Here is an 18,253-nt window from a genome sequence, read left to right on the forward strand (position 1 = left end):
CATTTCTTTTTTTAACTCCAGTTTTAAAGAAAAGCACTTCAGGCTTTTCTTTCTGCTTCTTTCATGCCGTTTCAAGGCTCACAAACACGACAKTGGAGATCATGCAAAACGTGGTGAACAAAAGATTCAAACGATTCAACATCAAGGCAAAAAGTGAACAAAGTGAGCAAAAAGCAAAAAGACAGGTAGTTTGAGCAGTTTGGGAAGGGAGGCAGGAGAGTTCAGTGTCTTCTAAAACAAGGAACAGACACTACTCATAAAATACAGCTCCAAATTAAAGACTGCTTTGAAGATGATCCAGAATGGTCAGAGATTATCAAAGCAAGAATTCAGAAAAGAAAAAAAGAAACAAAACCCAAAAAACCAAAACAAAACCCACTTGGTGGACAGTGATATTAAACAAAGCAGAAGATTAAACACGCTTCTAAAAAAAGGGATGGAATTAATTTCACGAAGCCATAAATATAAAAAAGAAAGCAAGGAAACCTCAGAAAGGTTTTAATCAGATTAGCAAGGCTGCTGTCACGGCATTCAGAACGATTTTGTTGGCTGTACCACTTGTGAAGAGCAAATCACCGAGTTAGACATGAAAATACTCAGCACTGCTTCGATGTTTTGCTGTGTTTTAAAGAGCTCTGACTGCCACATCATTTACAGCACATACATTCYTAGGAAATATCTTGTCTCAGAAGTATGAGAGGCATTTCATTTTCCACGCAGGCTCTGGAGATGGGACAGCATGGCAAGGGGCCTGGGAGAAATGACTGGACAGAAAAACACAGGTCTACTCCAATGAAYTGCACAGGAATCCTGACACTGACTCCCAAATTGGATTAAGATCAGAAAAGCCTGGGATTTTTGTACTGCTCTGAGGTGGCAGGGGAAGGAATTTCCTGGTCTCAAAGGGTGGTTACAACAACACTCTCTGGGGTTCAGTGTTAAATGGCTCCATTTAGGACAGAGCAGAAATCAAGGTGTTGCTCTTCCATTAATTCCCCACCTCAAAACTGTGCAATGAAGTAAAACCAGAGTTGTYACATTAATATTTGATATGTGCATCATCAAGACCAGCATTTCTATAACAYACAGGTATTATCAGAAAGCTTAAACTACTCAGTCATTCTTTTCTGGCCCCATCCTCTGACACCCCCTGGAGATGTTTATACGGATTGATGAGATCCCCTCCCAGTTTCCCTTCTCCAGACTGACCAGGCCCAGCTCCTGGAATCTCTCCTCACTGGAGATCATTCCTCCCTGGGTATCACCAAAGGCCAATTCCCCCTTTTTTTTTTCCTTTTTTTCAGACATAATTTTTTAATTCCCACTCCAGCTTTGCCTTTCTAATCCTCACCAAATCCAGCATCTCTTCCAAAGAATTTTGCTGAAGCCACAAACCCAAATGTCCATTTAAGTGGCTGGAAGTTTATGAGGTAGTAGCTAATGAGTGTAAAATCATCCATTATGTATGGTTTGGATCCATTACYTCCATGGCAGGTTAGAATCCAATCWGTGAATCTGATCTCAGCATTTATTAATAGAAGATTTTAGCCCCTTCCTGTTGCCCAGGTGATTTCATTCTCTTACAGGATTGTTGGCTGCTTCTAAACAAAAGCTCTGATAAACCCCAAATATTGGAAAGGTGGGGATAATTCAACGAACATTTCAATTAAAAAATTTAAATAGTGAGAATCACCTCAAAATTTTGAATATTAGCTGAGTTTGGAAAGAAAATGGGGTTTTGCTTGTTATTATTTTAGAATACAGAATAGTAAAAGTTGTAATACTTCTACTTTAATCCACCTGAAGTCAGTGTATTGAAAAGGAATGGGAAATGCTGATTTTAAATAAAATTCCCACAGAATTTCACCCATCCCATCTCCCTCAGCATGGGYTGTAGTCCAGTGCTATTAGACCCAGTTCTGCACTATTTTGTGGCACTAAAACAATTGGTTTTCCTTTTAATTAATATGCACTCAAGTCTGCAAATCCCATTAGCCTTTCCTGGCATAGGAGGGAAAATTCAGGAAGATCCTGAGGATGAAACATTCACACAGTAACTCCCCAACAGTTTCCAAAGAAAATGAAGGAAAACCTGAACTGTCTGCAGCCTGGTGCACAGAAAGCAAAGGTTTTGTGCATTTTATTTGAAGCTGGATATATTAAAAAGTTGCAAATGAGTAATTATGTTCTGACCAAGGAGATCAACCCCACAGTCTGAGGTACAGACACCACTGCACTGGTGAAAAACCTCAAAGTCTATTATTTTACATTTTAAAGGAGGTCAGATTTTATCCTATGCATGTATCAATGATCCTAAACTTCCCTAAAGAGAATTGGGACTGATTCTCAGCAGATTCTCATTAATTTTCTGGATCACACAGAAACCCAAATGTCCCATTCTACTYCACTAATATCAACATGCTGTATAATCCACAYGGCTCAAAAAGAAACGACCAGTTCRGATTCTTACCCAATATTAAAAAAATGCTCTCAAAACTATTTGGATCTCTTTCATCAAAGAACATTTTATAAGGCTTACATATTTTCTTCAAATTTTCCATGGTTTTTCAGGTCAATATTAAGGGAATGGTGGTTGCTTTAAAAATACAGCTCTGTCTCTCTGCTTCCTCAGAGAAATCCTGAGTGGTGCAGCTTCTCATAATTCTGGTTTTTCAGATCCCAAATTTAGAGCTGCTCTTCAACCCTCTCAGTGTCTGACCTTCCTCTACTTCTAACCCTTCCTTTTTGTGTAGAAGTATGTTTTTAAGGCTATGTCACAGTCACAGGATTCCTGCAGACACTGAGCTGTTCACACCCAGATTTTACAGGAATTCTTTGCAGTGCTGGAAGCAGATGTCCCTGCCTGCTGCTCTCATCCATCCCACCTTGCATCATTTCCAGGCAATAACCTGATATTCTGAGCTGAAATATTGGCTATTTCAGTAGCAAACCAGTCATAAAGCATTTAAAGACATTTCACTGTCACTTAACAAGGAAATATTTAGTCAACCTACTACTATTACAGTAATGCTCAAATTGCCATCTGGAAGACCCAGATTCAAAAATCAGGCTCTGGATCCCAGGCTCAGCTCAGGCAGGCCGAGTACATCGTAAAGAAGATGCAATTAAGTCTCCAGGGAAAGGCTTCTGCAGGCTGACATTGGCTGTGCAGCACGCAGCACACTTACTGGGGTGGATAAAAATAACATATTGAAATGGCAGCTGCTCAGCAAAGGAAGAGGATTTGAGCAGGGATAAAAATATACCTTAAAAGAAGGGGAGAAAATGGTGAAATGCCTATTCAAAGCATTAAAAAGTAATACTGAATGTACTGAATCACTGTAAGATTCACCTTTTAACCTCAGACAGAAAATATTATTTATTTTATATAGCCAGACAACCTAAGAACGTCATTATTACTGACCTAAACAAATCCAAGGCTAGTATAGCTTCATCACCTCAGACATGAAGAACACACTGTGAATGGATTTGGTTACATTTTGAAGAATTCCTACTTCTGATTTCATTACAGAATTTCCAGCTTGCTGCTCTGAACACATCATTTAAAGATGGAAATGATTTCCCAGAGACAGCAGGTTCCAAACTGTGACTGACATCTATCACCATGCCCATACTCTGGGTTGTTCTGAAGGGGTATTTTTACCTAGGGGCTCTTTCTCTGKCAGTCCATTACACCATGAAGGGAGTGCTGTTAGTGTTACACACTAAACTCACGCTGAGGCAGGATTAGACCTCTCACAAGACAGCACTGAGACCTATTAGATCATCTGAATTATTTCCATGCCATTCTGAGCTTGCTCTCCACAGTATGTTTTATTACTGTCTTGCCCAGGCTATTTTTAAAGTCTCAAACCCAGAAGCTTTTCCTTTCTGAGAGTCTCCAACTTTAGTTCAAAGCACTGCGTGCACTGATTAACCCATTTAAAATGCAAACTGAAAAACTTCTTATGGATCTGCTGATTTAAACGCAGGTGTTTGAAACAGCAAACAGGATTTGAGCTGACAACCATAATTTGTCCTATTTAAAGATTTCTATATCCGAGGTTTAAATAAAGATGGGGCAAGAAAAGAGAAAACACAAGGGAGACAGGATCTGTGCTAAGCCATAATGATACAGCAGATGGAAAATAAACACAAAGGGTTTGTGATCACGAGCCCCACTCCAGGCCTGATGTGGAATGTTTTGTACCAGCAGTTTACAGTTTTTTTCCAGCTGTATCAGTTGGTTTAACTAAAGGTATTTCCTCTCCTTCCAAACCCCACCCTGCTCAGGGATGAGCTCTGCAGTGTTGCCACGGCACGGCGGATACCGGGTTGAATAAAGATCCATTCCTTAAATACAAGACAGGAACTAAGTCACTGTGTGCCGTGCCAGAGCACCACGGCCAAATTCAGGCACTGCACATCTCACTGTAAACAAAGTTCAYGTTCTTGCCGAGGAGATCCGTGAAAAATGAGACTTCACAACAAAGTACTTCACGTAGAGTCACTGAAATGTCTCATCTTGGCTTGGAGGGTTTTTTCTGTACAGTTATATAACCATTAACTGTGAAACAGAATAATTCACAAGGAATCTAAGAAATTATTCCCAGACCAGGACCTGATTGATATCCCTGTGTTTCAATCAGCGTGAGACAAGGCACACAGAACTTTAGAGAAGCCACAGATGACTCTGCAGAGGGGATTAACACTCAAGCTAAAGCAGGAATTAAAGCGTGTCAGAACTGTTTGTATTCTTTGCTGACATACTTATTCCATCACGCTTAAAACATGCTAAGCACTCAAAAAGAAATATTTCAACTGCAAAGAACCTTTTCAAAGCATTTAAACTAAATATCAAGCCCCTTTCAGAAGTACCCTTGCTTAGCAGCTGACCATAAATACAAATTACGTGGACTTTGTTAAATTCAGATTTAAAGGGAAATTTTGTTTGTTCTATGGCCACATCACCTCAGGCTGGATTTCAGAGCTGCAACCTGGTTTAGGACTGCCTGGCAGTTGGATAGAAGGTTTTGGGGCAAATCCCAGGTGCTCAGTTAAGGAAGGGCATCTGATTCTTGGTTCTGTGTACAATGCTGGGGCCACAGAAGGTTGCCAGACAGAACATAAACCAAATGAAAGCTGTTAATACTTGTCATGAATAAAAGCCTGATCCCATAAGGAGGGAAGGTATTTTGGGGTTTTCATTTATKYGGCATCACTTRAATCTACATCAGGCTCTCCCTGTCYTTTCAATAGGGAAGTATTTMATGGTGTTTCTCACCACACTGAATTTCTGCACAGCACTGGGGGTGGGAAACTCAAGCTGCATTTCCAGACCACAAGTTCTTGCCAGTTTATCCAAGGTTGGCCTTCTGAGCAAGAATCACTATTAAAACAAGTCAGATTTCATTACCACCGCAAGCCTTGATATCAAAAGGAATTTACTTGCAGAAACCACAAGCACAGGTTTGTTTTTTTTTAGTGGTCTCATGACTGGTAACAAAAGTGAGTGGYTAGATAAGAAGTGTGTGAGAGAGTTTGACTACTCCACTCATATGAGTAACCACTGAGCTGAAATGGATTACTCATTCTACAGGACATGAAACTACAGCTCTGAATTGTAGACCATAGGCAGTTTCTATTCAGACAAAATTCTGTGCAGACAGCACTTTGAATAGCTTGTAAACTGAGGTATTTCCAAAGCAAGATTACCTTTGCCAAAAAAACTAAWGAATAAAAAAGAGATAAATCCCAAATGCATGTCACTTCAATCTCCCTTTCCCTTAACCAACGGTACCAAAAAAGAAAAAAAAAAATTAAATACTCAGTGTTTTTCTGAAAAGGACATGGATAAACCTTTTTTTTTCCCAGGATAGAAAAAAATATGACTTCATCAAGAAAACTGTATTAAACAAAAAGTTACATCTTGTTGAGCTGTACAAGATTCAATCAAAAACACTGGGAAATAACAGGTCAGCCTATGTTTGTGTTCTGAATTGCTCTGGACAAGGATAGACACCCTCAAGTGCTCCTGYGTTGTAACAGCTTCATTCAGGCAACTGAAAAAAGACATCAGGTGCAAGGTAACTTCACTTTTCCTAACCAGAACTGAAGGTTCTTATTCTAAGCAAGCCCTTCTCCCCAGTTATTTACTGCAGGAAAAAGTCTCTGTCTAAATTTACCTTTCAGTGAATCATTTTCAGCCCTCATTATGTCAATTAGGGAGTTCTCCAGTGAGTGCATGTCAAAAGTCCTCGTGCGATCCTGCAAGCAAACACAGAGCCAGTGTTAAACAAGACCATCTGAAAYACAAAAACTTCACTTTTCTTCTACAGAACCACAGCAGAATCAAGCAAAAGCCATACACCAAAGGCAGTCTGATAGAGGAATATTAAAAATTGCAATATGTTAAAATATGAATCTGGTCTACAGTAATCATAACCAATTATTTAAGAATCCAAATTYGAGATTTGGTTTGTACTCKTTGCTGTACAGCTGAACTTTGTTAAAARTAATTTCACAGGAAATAAAGATCATATCCCTGGAAGGCAGAATTGCAAGGACAAATMATAAAATAGGTATTTCAGTCCAAATTTCAATTCCAGAAACACTGAATTTCCTTTACCTAGACTATCTCAACACCTGAAACAACTGAATTCTGTACAGTTCAAATTCTACATAACTCTAATGTATTTTGTACAAGCAGGAGTCTCCAAATAGTCTCATTTACCAGGTGACAACTTTGCTTTGATTTTTAATTCCCTGAATTCCCAAGTTTGCCATTCCAGGCATTACCAGAATTRAAGGAAGACTCAACAGATGGGAGGCACAGAGTCTCCTGTACCTGTCCCACTACCTCCAGCCACCTCCAGTCTAATACCAAATATTTCTCCTTCCTCTTAATCAAAGCCGTCATTTAACCCATGCACCGGTCAGAATTTCTCAACCAAACCATAAATCCCACATTTTATGAATCTGATGTCACAGTAGCAAAAGGTAAAATAAAATACCCTGGCACCACTTTATTTGAATTGGCAAATTAAGAATAACTGAAATTTCATGTAATCTCAGARATCTTTACAGTATCATAAAAGGTCATAAAAGGTATCATAAAAGGTCCCAAAGGGAGGCAAAAATCACTCGAATTSCCAAGTATTATTCACATATCCATGATGTGCATTTATACTTTTGGACTTGGAGAGAATCTTACACAACTACATTAATCCACCTTGATTTTATTTTTTTTTTCTGTCCAAGAAGCTCTCTAACATCAGTTCTAAGATTTTATTTCTTTCCTGCTCTAAGGAATCCCCTCTGAACCGAGCTCCAGCATTGGGAAGTCTCTCTGTTCAAACAAGAAAGYGAAATGTGAGCAATTCAGGACATTTTTGCTCCCAACTGCTTCTCCACAACTCTTGTTATTCCAGTGCTGAGTATGTTTTTTGTCCCTAACACTGGCTGTGAAGCTGAAATTTCTCCAAAGCAYACAGATCCAACTTGGAATATTTTTAAAGGCAGTGGTGAGTTATAAAGTGCTTTATTTCGGTGCTGAGGTAGCAGTGATTGCGCACTGCAAGGGCCAATCCTGAATTCACTGATCACTCATTCTGGACTTTAAATACCTCAGACTATTCCAAGAGCAGGAACTCACCAGYTCCTGATCCATTTCCAAGCTGTAAATTACATTCTGATCGCTAAAAAATACCATTTTTCAATCAAATTTCCTGGTATTTTTCCCCTCTTCAGAACAGTTTATTACTGAGACAGAACAGGCCACGTATTTCAACCCGGATGTGCCGTGTCTCAAATAGCATTAGAAAGGCCAGAGTTTGGAACCAGTTCCTTTATTAAGTCWAGCAAATATCAAATTTGCTATAAAAAGCACAGCACTGCCCTGTCTCCCCYCAGGATTTATTTCCGTGGTCATTTCTATTACAAGGTAATTGAGGCACCTTAGAGAAACYATCAGGAGTGTTTAAATTCTTAAATTCCATGCTTTTCTTTTACATATTTCCTCCAGTTTTCTGCCTGTAGAAATCCTAGCAGACTGAATTTATTGGTTTGGTTTATGCATTGCTAGTTCCTAACTATTTCCAACTCTAGTTACATTAGAATGAGCAGGATCYAGTACAAGTCCTCAGGTTTTGGATCCATTGGGGTACAACAGCTGAGTAATTCAGGAATGGATATTAAAAGGTAATCTCTGCATTTCCAGCAGTCCTCCCAAAATGACAAAAATAGCCTAAAACACAGGTGGGAGCGTTYTGTGAAACACTTGTGTCCCTCAGCAGCTTCTCCTTCCTGAATYCTTGTGTTAACCTCAAGCCCACCCCATGAACAGCTCCAAAACTGTAATTTCACAATGTGCAGAACCTCAGTAATTCCAAATCTTCCTGGAATTGTGACACTTCACATTTCAGTTGTCTGAGAGACACARAGGAAGTGACCCAGGCCAAGTAATTCCCAGTTTATTGTGCTGAGCACCTGAGCCTGAAGTCTCCTCTCTCCAAAATATCTGCATTATGTTGGGTTGAGCTGTAGTAACAAAGGATTTGCTACAATGCAAAGTTTTTAATATTGAGAACAGAGAATTGAAACATGTAAAGGGTAAAAAAAAATGGAATTGAACTGGTTGGTTCGCAGGGAAACTTGTTCTGCAGTGGAAGTTTTTGGTGCTGAGGAGTTTACAGTTTTCCCTTTCAAATTCCCTTTTTTAGGGTAAGGTCCATGAGTTGCAAATCACCTTGCAAGAACTTTAAAACAAGACCCTGCCCACTGATASAAAGATTAACCGGTTACATTCCTAYCTGCAGCTATCAGCAATCCCATAAAAACCAGGAATGGCTAAAACTTGGTGTGCAAGGAACAATCTATCCAATGAAAGGATGTCAGTCCTAAATACAGACAACCAAACTGCCAAGCTCAGCTGGGTCAGAGGTTTGAACAGTGCTTGTTATAAAAAAAAATTCTATTAGTTAAATTGATTACTTGCCCTAACACTGAAAGGTTGTACATTACTACAGAAAGGCACCATYGGTAGTTTTGAGAATTTTTATACAAATTTAAGTCTTTTTTATAGTGAAATTCCTTCGAAAATAGTAGCATGGATTTTATCAGTCTTAACTTCCAAAACATTTTATCAGGAATACATCTGAAATATATCCTATATATACACCTAAAGAAAAAAATAAAGGCTGGTGAAGGTTAGTGGGAATGGCCAAATCCCTGAAGAAATGCAAAACTCTGCATTTCATTCCACAACATCAAAAACAGCTCTAATAATCAAGATATTGATCGTGAACTGGTAACTAAATCGGAGTTTTTCTCAGATAAATGTTACTTATGGATTACAAAGCACATAAACCACACTGTACTTAGGAAAAACCTATGTTTTCTTTAAAMAGTTTCATGTAGAGAGAACTAATAAAATTATGGTGATGGTTTTAATGAAGCAATTCACAAGGTTACAGTGTTTTGGAGCTGGATTGCTACTGTACACTTATTTATTTACAAAGAAAATATACTGGGGTAATGAATACCCTGAACTAAAGAAGAGAATGTACAATTCAGTAACAAAATGGGGCAGCCACAGCCTGAGATTATTCACCTAGGTTCCAAAAGAGCTTGGCTTTATACAAGTTTGTTTAAGGCAGCTAAAATGTTGGTTTATCAGAGGACTCAAAGGCTACACACTTTTATCCTCGGGAAACAGAACTGGAGCAGAAAGACATCAGGTAAACATAAGGCCACAACAAAAAAAAAATTAAAAAAAAGAATACCAAAACAAACAAAACACAAACCAAATTAAACAAACAAAAGCCACAAAACAACCAAAAAGAAAGAAGTCAACCTGCAGTCTTAATACATGAGTGTGTTTAAAATTTGAGCCAAGATTTCAAAATACATTCATTAAGGGTAATTCTGAATAAGCAGTGCTGTTTGCACAATGCACAAGAGGTGACAGCTTGCAGATCTGGTTAAGAATGAGCTGCTGAGACTGTCCTAAAATAACCAACAAAGCAGTTCTGCACTCTGCACTGGCCATCTCTGCTGACAGAATAATTAAATTCTAACCCCTATTCCAACTTCACTCTTCAAAGTCCAAAGACATTTCATTCCAAAAAGGAAGTCACTGGATGCAAAGCATGTATGATATACACTGGGCCATGCTCCCATGGAAAAGAAATTCCACGTGAATTTCTCCTGCACAGGAAGACCATACTTTGAACTTAAAAATCCCATACCTTAATTATCTTGAACATCAGAAAAATGGACATTTAACTTAACCCTTGAAGTGCAGATTTATTATATTTAACCTGCACCCACAGCATTACCATCACCTGAATAATTAAGGTTTCAGCACCTAAGTGCACTTCCCAGGATGGGCCTTCCAGTGTTAAATCCCAAAYTGTACCAAAAAAAACCAAGGTATGAACACTTGCTGGCAGCTCAGGCTGGGCCTGATCTCTGAAGATTGATCTGAAGTCCAAGGCATCAACAATAATGCAAAAGATGCCATTGCATTAAGCAATTTCTTGAGGCAGCATTTATGGAGTAGGTGTAGTTATGAAAGTGGAACTTGTTTTGTACAATTAAATCTTTGTCAAACCAGAATAYTTGTGCAAATCAAAAACCTCCCATCTACATTTGTACCCTCATTATAGCATGAGAAGCCTGAAACTTTCTGAACCCTTGTTCCCATTTCCCACAATTCCAAAGCCATGTGTCTCAGGCACAGGAGAGGCAGTATCATCATATTTATCATTCTAAATACCAGTTCCATGCTTTTTCTTTATTGCAACACAAATTTGGATTTGATTAAGCTTCTGGGTAAGCTTCTCCTCCTTCCCAGCACCCTGCAAATGCTGTATTCCAGCTCCCAGTCCTGTATCCAGTGAATTAAAGGCTTTGAATAAACAGGTTTTTCCTGAAAGGATGTTGCTGTATTCTRCCCAGATCATCTTTTATAGCTTCACCAGGGAACAATAAGAAAGAGCTGGAAAAGTTAAGTGGCACAAAACACAAAGTTTTTTTGGGAGAGCACACTTCTGGTTTAGTCCAACTTGAACTTTTTAAGTGCTAGAAATGACAAACTTTTACTGGAAATGTTTATAACACGTGTRATTCTATTTTAGCTGCACATAAAGTTTATCATGTATCTTCCAGAAATTATTTTCCACAATACCTTGTCTTCTCCTTCTGTGCTGAGCTGCTAAGTACGCAACTTTCAAAGCAAAATGCTTAATAAGAGTACTCCTTTTAATCTTAGGAAAAAGACAAACATAATTCAAATAGCTTCTAACAAAAGCTCTCTTTAAACAGAAACCCTGAGGTCAAAAGCACACAGGAGGGCCAAAGCCCAAGTATTAACGTCAGTAGTAAGTTTATAAAACAAGAACAGTGTTAACTTCCCCRGCACTTAACTTGTGCATGTCATACCACATTAGAGTGCTGCTAATCCCACAGATCAGTAGCTGTGGGGAACAGCACACAAAACACAATTACTACACAGCTGATAGAGTTGGAGAAAAATAGGGGAAYGGGTTTAAAACCCCAGCTTCAAGTATTCGTTCTGTTTTCAAATGATACCTGTAAATTTCTTGGAATAATTGCTGTTGCTAGAAAAAAAAAAAGAAATTCTGCAAAACAAATAAGCTCTTTTTATGCAACCAGCCATCGTGAGTTATGAAAAGGTTCCTCAAACCCAAATATTAAAACAAAGAGGCATGGAAAGAAATTTATTTGCAAGATCMTTTCAAGAGGAAAGTTTTGGCAAACGCATTCAAGAGGCTATTTTTTTTTTTTAATTCCAGATCTCTGTGAATTTGTTTAATGCACTTATTAAATCAGGCCATTTCTATGGGCAAACAAATGCTGACGTAGAGGTCGGAATTCAAACACGTTTTGTAATCACAAATGTGTTTTCTCAAACATTCCATATCTGCCTGGGGGAAGAGCAAGTCTCCCTGGCACAGGCCCTGGCTGGATTTGGAAGGGGTTWTATACCTGGAAACCAGCCACTGTGGAAGAAAGGAAAAAACATTTTGAACAAGTGGATACAATGACCTGCTCTCATGTACCAAATTCTTTGAAATGGGCAGTTATTTTCGAGCCTGGTTCCGGGAAGAAGCACAAATTCTTTTTAAACATTTCTACAGAAAGCTGAGCACTATTGCTTCACTTGGTCGTGCCTTCAGAGAGCCATTTAAAAAACATCGTCACGCGTTGAAGATGAGATCTGGAAAGCTGGAAATGCCTATCAAAGCAAGATTTATGCATTGCATAACAGGCAGGATGTTCCACTCATGAGGAAGTGCAAGTACACAGCCAAAGGAAAGCCAAAACAATCTTGAAGGCAGCGCTGCCGTGAAATGCAATTACTGAGCACTGAGTTTGTCAGTGCTGCTGAGAGAGAAGTACAAGGAATTATTCTTAAAAATTACTAACTTGGTAAGGTGCCACAGTCACAGTCAAAGCATTTTCATATATWAATTCTCAGGGAAGGCTGTGAGAGCCAAAAGACTCCATTTTTTTGCTTTTTARCTTGAATTCAGGAACCATTTTTTTCATTTGGAGACCATTTCCTTTTCAAACGAACACACAAAGAACAATGGCTTTTCTCTTTTGAAAAGATCTTTGAAGGGGGGAGCCTGCCCAGTGGCTAAAGCACAACATCAAAACTTAATTTCATTAACAGATCTGGTTAAGTCTTCTCTGACCTTGCTGCCAGTTCCACCCCTGCAAGAGGTCTCCTACAGACATTCTCATTTGGGAATGTAGGAGACAGGATCCCAAATGGAAAACACTTAAGAGCAGAGAGCACAGGGTTTGCATGCAGCTCTCAGTGCCAAGGCAAGGCATCATCAAATTGCAAGGTTATCAMACGGATCACCACAGTATTTTCCTTTCATCTGCACCATTTGGAGCACCCATTTCATTCAGGAACGTCTGAAGGGAGCAGGGACCATAAGTCAGTGGCTTATAGGGAAATTATGTGACGCCATCCTCTCCAAAGAGGAAAAGAGCTCTTACTCCTGGTTACCCAAAGATATTTCCATCAAAACACAGACAGAATCCTGTGTGTCACCAAGATCTGGAATAGACAACCTTTGAGAAAAAGAAAAAGAACAGAAAGTGATCTCCAAATATTTGCAATTGCTGGTTTACATTTTGCCTTCTAAAGAAACTCATTTTCACTAGATTGCAGCACCACTTGTTAATGATTTAAGCAGCAAACATAAATATTAAATGAAAGGGATTGTTGGATCAAATTACTCCATTATGTTGCTGCAGCAAAGACAGCTTTCAATTATTTCCTAAACAGGAATCTAAGAAGATTCCAGTAACAAAATAGCCTTGTCCAGTACATGATTGCATCAGCAAGGATACTTCGGGGGCAGAGAGAGAGATGCATGAACACAAATATATAATAAGAAAAATTCTGCTTTGAGTCAGGCATAGAAGCAATATAATCAAGGAAAAAAAAAAGGCATCAAAGGTCAAATTTTACATTATTTGTTTCCAGTGATTAAAAAATTCACTGTCACTGTACTTTCAACACCCAGCTAAAGTGACCAAAGGAGCTAAGGATTTTTATACAAGAGAAAAAAAGTTGCAATAAGCAGTTGTCCAAGATGGCTTCAAAATTAATCAGCATCTTTCTCGGGCTGCAGTGCTGAAGTCCTGTGCTGCTGSCCTGCCCCTTTGCTCACAGAAGTGATAGTAACAGACTGGAAAGCACTTCACTCCACACTTTCCTTTTCTTGGCATRAAGGAGTGTCAGACTTGGTCTTGACATGTACAGCTTCATCAGAGTGTTTATGTAAACAGACACCAACATGCTACACCAAAATGATTTCTTTACCATGATCAAACWACGTGTGTCTGCTATTCTGTGTCTGGAACACCATCCAGAAGTCAAGGTTGACTTTGCCAGTTTCCTGAAATTTCCTTGATGCCTATCCAAGCACATTGCTCTGCCTGTGTGTATATTTGGGGCTTACACACAGCAGCAAGGACACACTTGATCTCATTCTGTCACTCTGAACATCAGCTACGTGTCAGGGTACAGAGTGAATCAAACCGTGAGCCAAGGCTCGCTGCAGTGAGGCTGAAAAGAGACCAGTTCCAGCTGGGTCCCCTTTTCCAATGGTTTCACTGGATAAATTTGGTATGCTGGACACRGCTTCATTATATTCATTACAAATCCTGACATTAAAATCAATTATTACTCTGCATTCTAAATTTAGAAGGGCTCTACCTGATACCAAACCAGTCAGTAGCACTGCAGTAGAAAAAAAAGGCTCTAAAGGAAAGTTATTGCCAGCAGCTGCTGTGCTGTCAGCAGGGCCTGCACACCACCAAAAACCTGCAGTTTGCAAAGAGCCCAACTACCCACAAATCCACAAAGTCACTGTTAAATGTATTTCTGTTTCTTTACATCATGAGACACATTGCACAGTTTTTATCTTTGAAACTGTGTTAAAGTAGGTCACCCCAGTTCGTGCAGCATGGCAAGAAATACTGCAATCACGTTGAGAATTTTACTTTTGCCCTCATTTGAAGAGCTTGAAAAACAACCCTGCAAATGTAAAAGAACTCTTGGGTCTTTTAATTCYCCCTAAAGGAGTTTACAAAAGGCACACACACACACATAAAAGCTGGGTTTAACTGGTGGTCAGATGAAAAGGGGACTTCTGGTTTAATTTCTACTGCAAATTAGGTCCAACATTATACAGTTCTTTTCAAATTCATAACAAGTCAGCCCAGAAAGAGAGGCTGAGCTGCCAGACAACCTGCCTCCTGCCAGGAGAAGGCCACAGCAAAATATAGGAGACCACCAACTGATCTCATCCACATCTATTTTTAGTGCCGATTTAATGGCCTGTAACCAAAATTTGCTGCCATTCCTGAGGAGAGCAAACTGCACTGATTACCATTATTTGTAAAAARCAAAGTTGCCCAAAAATGCTATAAAAATTACGTTGCACTGCAAGCCCATGTGATACTGTAAAACCAAATACAATCACTCAGTGTTTTTTGTCAGATGTGGTACAGTGCTGAATAGTTTAAAAGGCCTCAGATCTTTCATATTCCACCAGGCACTTTTTWTCCTTTTTCCCTCTGTAGAAATGCTTGTATGTTTATTTCTTCATTGGCTRTATCTGTGTATTAAGCTGAAGCAAAGTGGCAAACACAGATGRCTGGTGGGCAATAGATATTTATGACCATCACTGTTAAAAAAACCCCATGAATCACAGCTTGGAGGATCATTCCCACTATGACATTTCAAGTTAGGCATATGTGTTTTTTTTTTTTTTTTTTTTAGTTGCAAGCATAGAAATTCCAAAACCAGGGCATATGAAAGCTCTTTGGGGAAGTTTTTTTTTTTTTTTTTTTTTTTTTTTTTTTTAGTTGCAAGCATAGAAATTCCAAAACCAGGGCATATGAAAGCTCTTTGGGGAAGTTTCTTTTTTTTTTTACTTATGGACACAACAGTTTTTTTTTTTTTTTTTTAGTTGCAAGCATAGAAATTCCAAAACCAGGGCATATGAAAGCTCTTTGGGGAAGTTTCTTTTTTTTTTTACTTATGGACACAACAGAGCGTGCTCACCTGAAAAGGAAAAATGTTGTCAGCTCTGTTCAAGCTGTCGTCCATCCAGGATTTGGGAGCGAAGGCCGAGCTGGGTCGTGCATACTTCTGCAGCTGGATATGATTACTTGCAAAATTCTTCTTTAAGGGCGAGATGGAGTTCAAGGGGGTTATCCCTCCGTTCAGTCCCCGGCGGTGGTCTCGGCCCTGGGACCCTCCCCACCCGCCGTATCCGCCGCCGCCGGGGCTCCAGGAGGACGGRGTGGGCGACGGGCTTTGGTAGCTGCTCCATGGAGAAGGTGGCTTGTTCAGATTATTGGCCAAATGAGGCAACTGATTAAAAGCAGCATTTCTGTGTGTGAATGGAGGTGGGTGAGGACTTGCAGGAGACCTCCTCTGTTGCTGATGCTGATTGTGATGATGCTGGAAATGGGGGTGATGAGGGTGGTGCTGAGAGAGGGGTCCGATCTGGGGGGAAAAGCTACCACCAAAGCCAGGGCTGACGTGATGTGGAAAATTCTGAAACAGCAGAGCACCATTATTAGCTGAGGCAGTAGGGACCCCTCCCTGGTGGAAAAAACTCGCATCTTCATTGATTATTGTAGAAGAAGAAGGAGCAATAGCTGCAGACCAGTTACTAAAACCAGTCAGAGAAGATGCAGTGGATGTCAAGGGCTGTGTCGAAGTACCGAGCCCCGAAGCCTCTTGGTAATCAAATCCTGTTAAAACCGGCGATTCTATTCTTATTTTCTCCTTTCCATTGCCGTTCTCCGAAGAATTATCGCCCTGGTTTTCTTCAGTTTTAGCTTTCTCGGGTTCAGAGAGCATGCCTGCTTCCTGACTTTGACCAGGGGAAAGCTGCTGTTTTTCTAGGGACTCTTGCTTTTCCTGTTGCTGAGTTTTAGATTTTTCTGACCCCAGAATCTCATCCTGAATATTATGGGCAGCTGGAGCAGGAAAGAGCCAAGCTGACCCAGCACTACTGCCATTGGCAGCTGTGTTATTATTTATAAAAGCAGCAGGGCTGGGGGTTGCATTTTGATGATGGTGTGGAGGCTGCAGATGTGGATGAAATCTGACTGGAAAAGCTGACTTATTTCCAGTGTTGTTTTGCACTAACACTCCAAACCCGTAATCCCCCATTTATTATATTTAGGGTTTGAATCCTCCCTGTAAGAACAAGTTGATGTTTAGTGTTTAGCTTGTCCTCTTGTGAGGCAAGATTAGCAAGTATCCTGTTTTTCGCTAGATATTCCAGTTTCTCCCTCCACGCTATTTATTTTAGATTTGGATAAAGATGTTTCTCTTCTTTTTTTTTTTTTTTTGCAAAAGATAGATCTCTTTAACTATTTCAATGTGTCAATTTGTGTCCGTTTCCTTCCTTTGGCCAGGAGGAAGGGAAAAATAAATCTTTGGTTCACAAAATAAGAGGTTTCCTTTTTCTAAAGGAAATGCACAGCAATGAGAGAATACGCTTCTGGGGAATAAGGATAAAGAGATTCTAACTATCCTGTTTTYTTCCTCCTCAGCAGCCTTGACTCGCCCATAAATGAGTTAAGAGGGAACAAAAAAAAAATACAATGACGTCTGGTCCCTCAACCCCTTGGCAGCAAAAAATAGATTTAAATCTGGAATAATTTAATACATCTCTATAATCTAATATATATTTGTGTCCTGTTCAAAAAGAGTCTTTGCTGTGGACAAGGGAAAAATTTATCTCAGGATCTCAGCATTCAGAAGGGTGAAATGGGGGAGTGAGTTGCAGAAGAGGCTTTATCCCGTGCTGCTGGGTTTAACCTATTATATTTAGCAATAATATACACCGTGTGTGCGTGTGTGGTTGTTTAAAGGGGTAAGATCTTATCTCAGGAAATCAGTATTCTCTGTGTGCTGGGTGGGGAGTGAGTTGTGCAGGAGAAGGGTGGATTCTTGATGCTGCTCCTTCTGGGCTGGGTTTCTGAGCTCGCCAGACTCGCTTCTTATTTATGATCCAATATTTGCGTGTCCTTCATATGARTCCTGGCTGTCCGAGGAGGAAGGTTTTCATCTCAGAAATCAGCGTTCACCGTTCGGGAAAGGGAAGGGAGGGGACAGCGAGTTGTGCAGGAGGAAGGGGAAGGAGGTTTTTTTTCTCGCTCTCTGCTGCCGGGAGGGTGTTTTGTGGTGCGGGGCTCGCCTCCTTCCCCGGGAATCGCGGCTCCCGCAGCCCAGCGAGCCCCCGGAACGCGCTCCCTCCTCAGGCACTCGGCATCCAGCGGGGCCGGGCTGTGGGTGCCCCGCGCGTCCCCCGCCCTCGCTCGAGCCGGGCAAGGCAGGAGGGGTTTTACCTCAGCAGCGCAGCAGCCTCCGGCAGGGAGGGGAAGGCGCGGCCGGCCGGGCTCCTCTCTCCCCCATGGAAGGTGTTTAAGCGGCTCTCCCGGGTCGCCCGGCGGGGTCGGGGCAGGCTCTGTCTCGGGGCGCAGCGCTCGGGGCTCCGGCGGCGGCGGCGGCTCGGGGCGCTCCCTGCCCTGCGGCGGCTCGGCTGGGCTGCGGCCGGGCCGTGCCCCTCATGTACCGGCCGCACCGTGGGGGGGTTCTCCGCGGGCTCGATGCTGCGGCCAGCTGCAAGGACGAGGCGATCGACAGCTTTCTGTAGCCGGCGACGTGTCCCCGGTGCGG

General features: G+C 40.8%; 1 protein-coding gene across 1 annotated transcript in view; it reads right to left on the minus strand.

Annotated features, from left to right (window-relative positions):
* The window catches only part of CPEB4 (cytoplasmic polyadenylation element binding protein 4), a 35,278-nt gene extending 17,031 nt beyond the window's left edge, over positions 1 to 18,247 (minus strand). Inside the window, exons 1-2 of the mRNA XM_057383499.1 lie at positions 15,617 to 18,247; positions 6,186 to 6,267 (exon numbers count right to left, since the gene is read on the minus strand). Coding sequence (XP_057239482.1) covers positions 6,186 to 6,267; positions 15,617 to 16,738 — 1,204 coding nt within the window. The 5' untranslated portion in view covers positions 16,739 to 18,247. The remainder of the gene's footprint in view (positions 1 to 6,185; positions 6,268 to 15,616) is intronic.
* Between the last annotated feature and the right edge of the window lie 6 nt (positions 18,248 to 18,253).

This window comes from Malurus melanocephalus, unplaced genomic scaffold, assembly GCF_030028575.1.
Source record: "Malurus melanocephalus ecotype Western Australia unplaced genomic scaffold, MMel_1.1 scaffold_637, whole genome shotgun sequence".
Taxonomy (NCBI): domain Eukaryota; kingdom Metazoa; phylum Chordata; class Aves; order Passeriformes; family Maluridae; genus Malurus; species Malurus melanocephalus.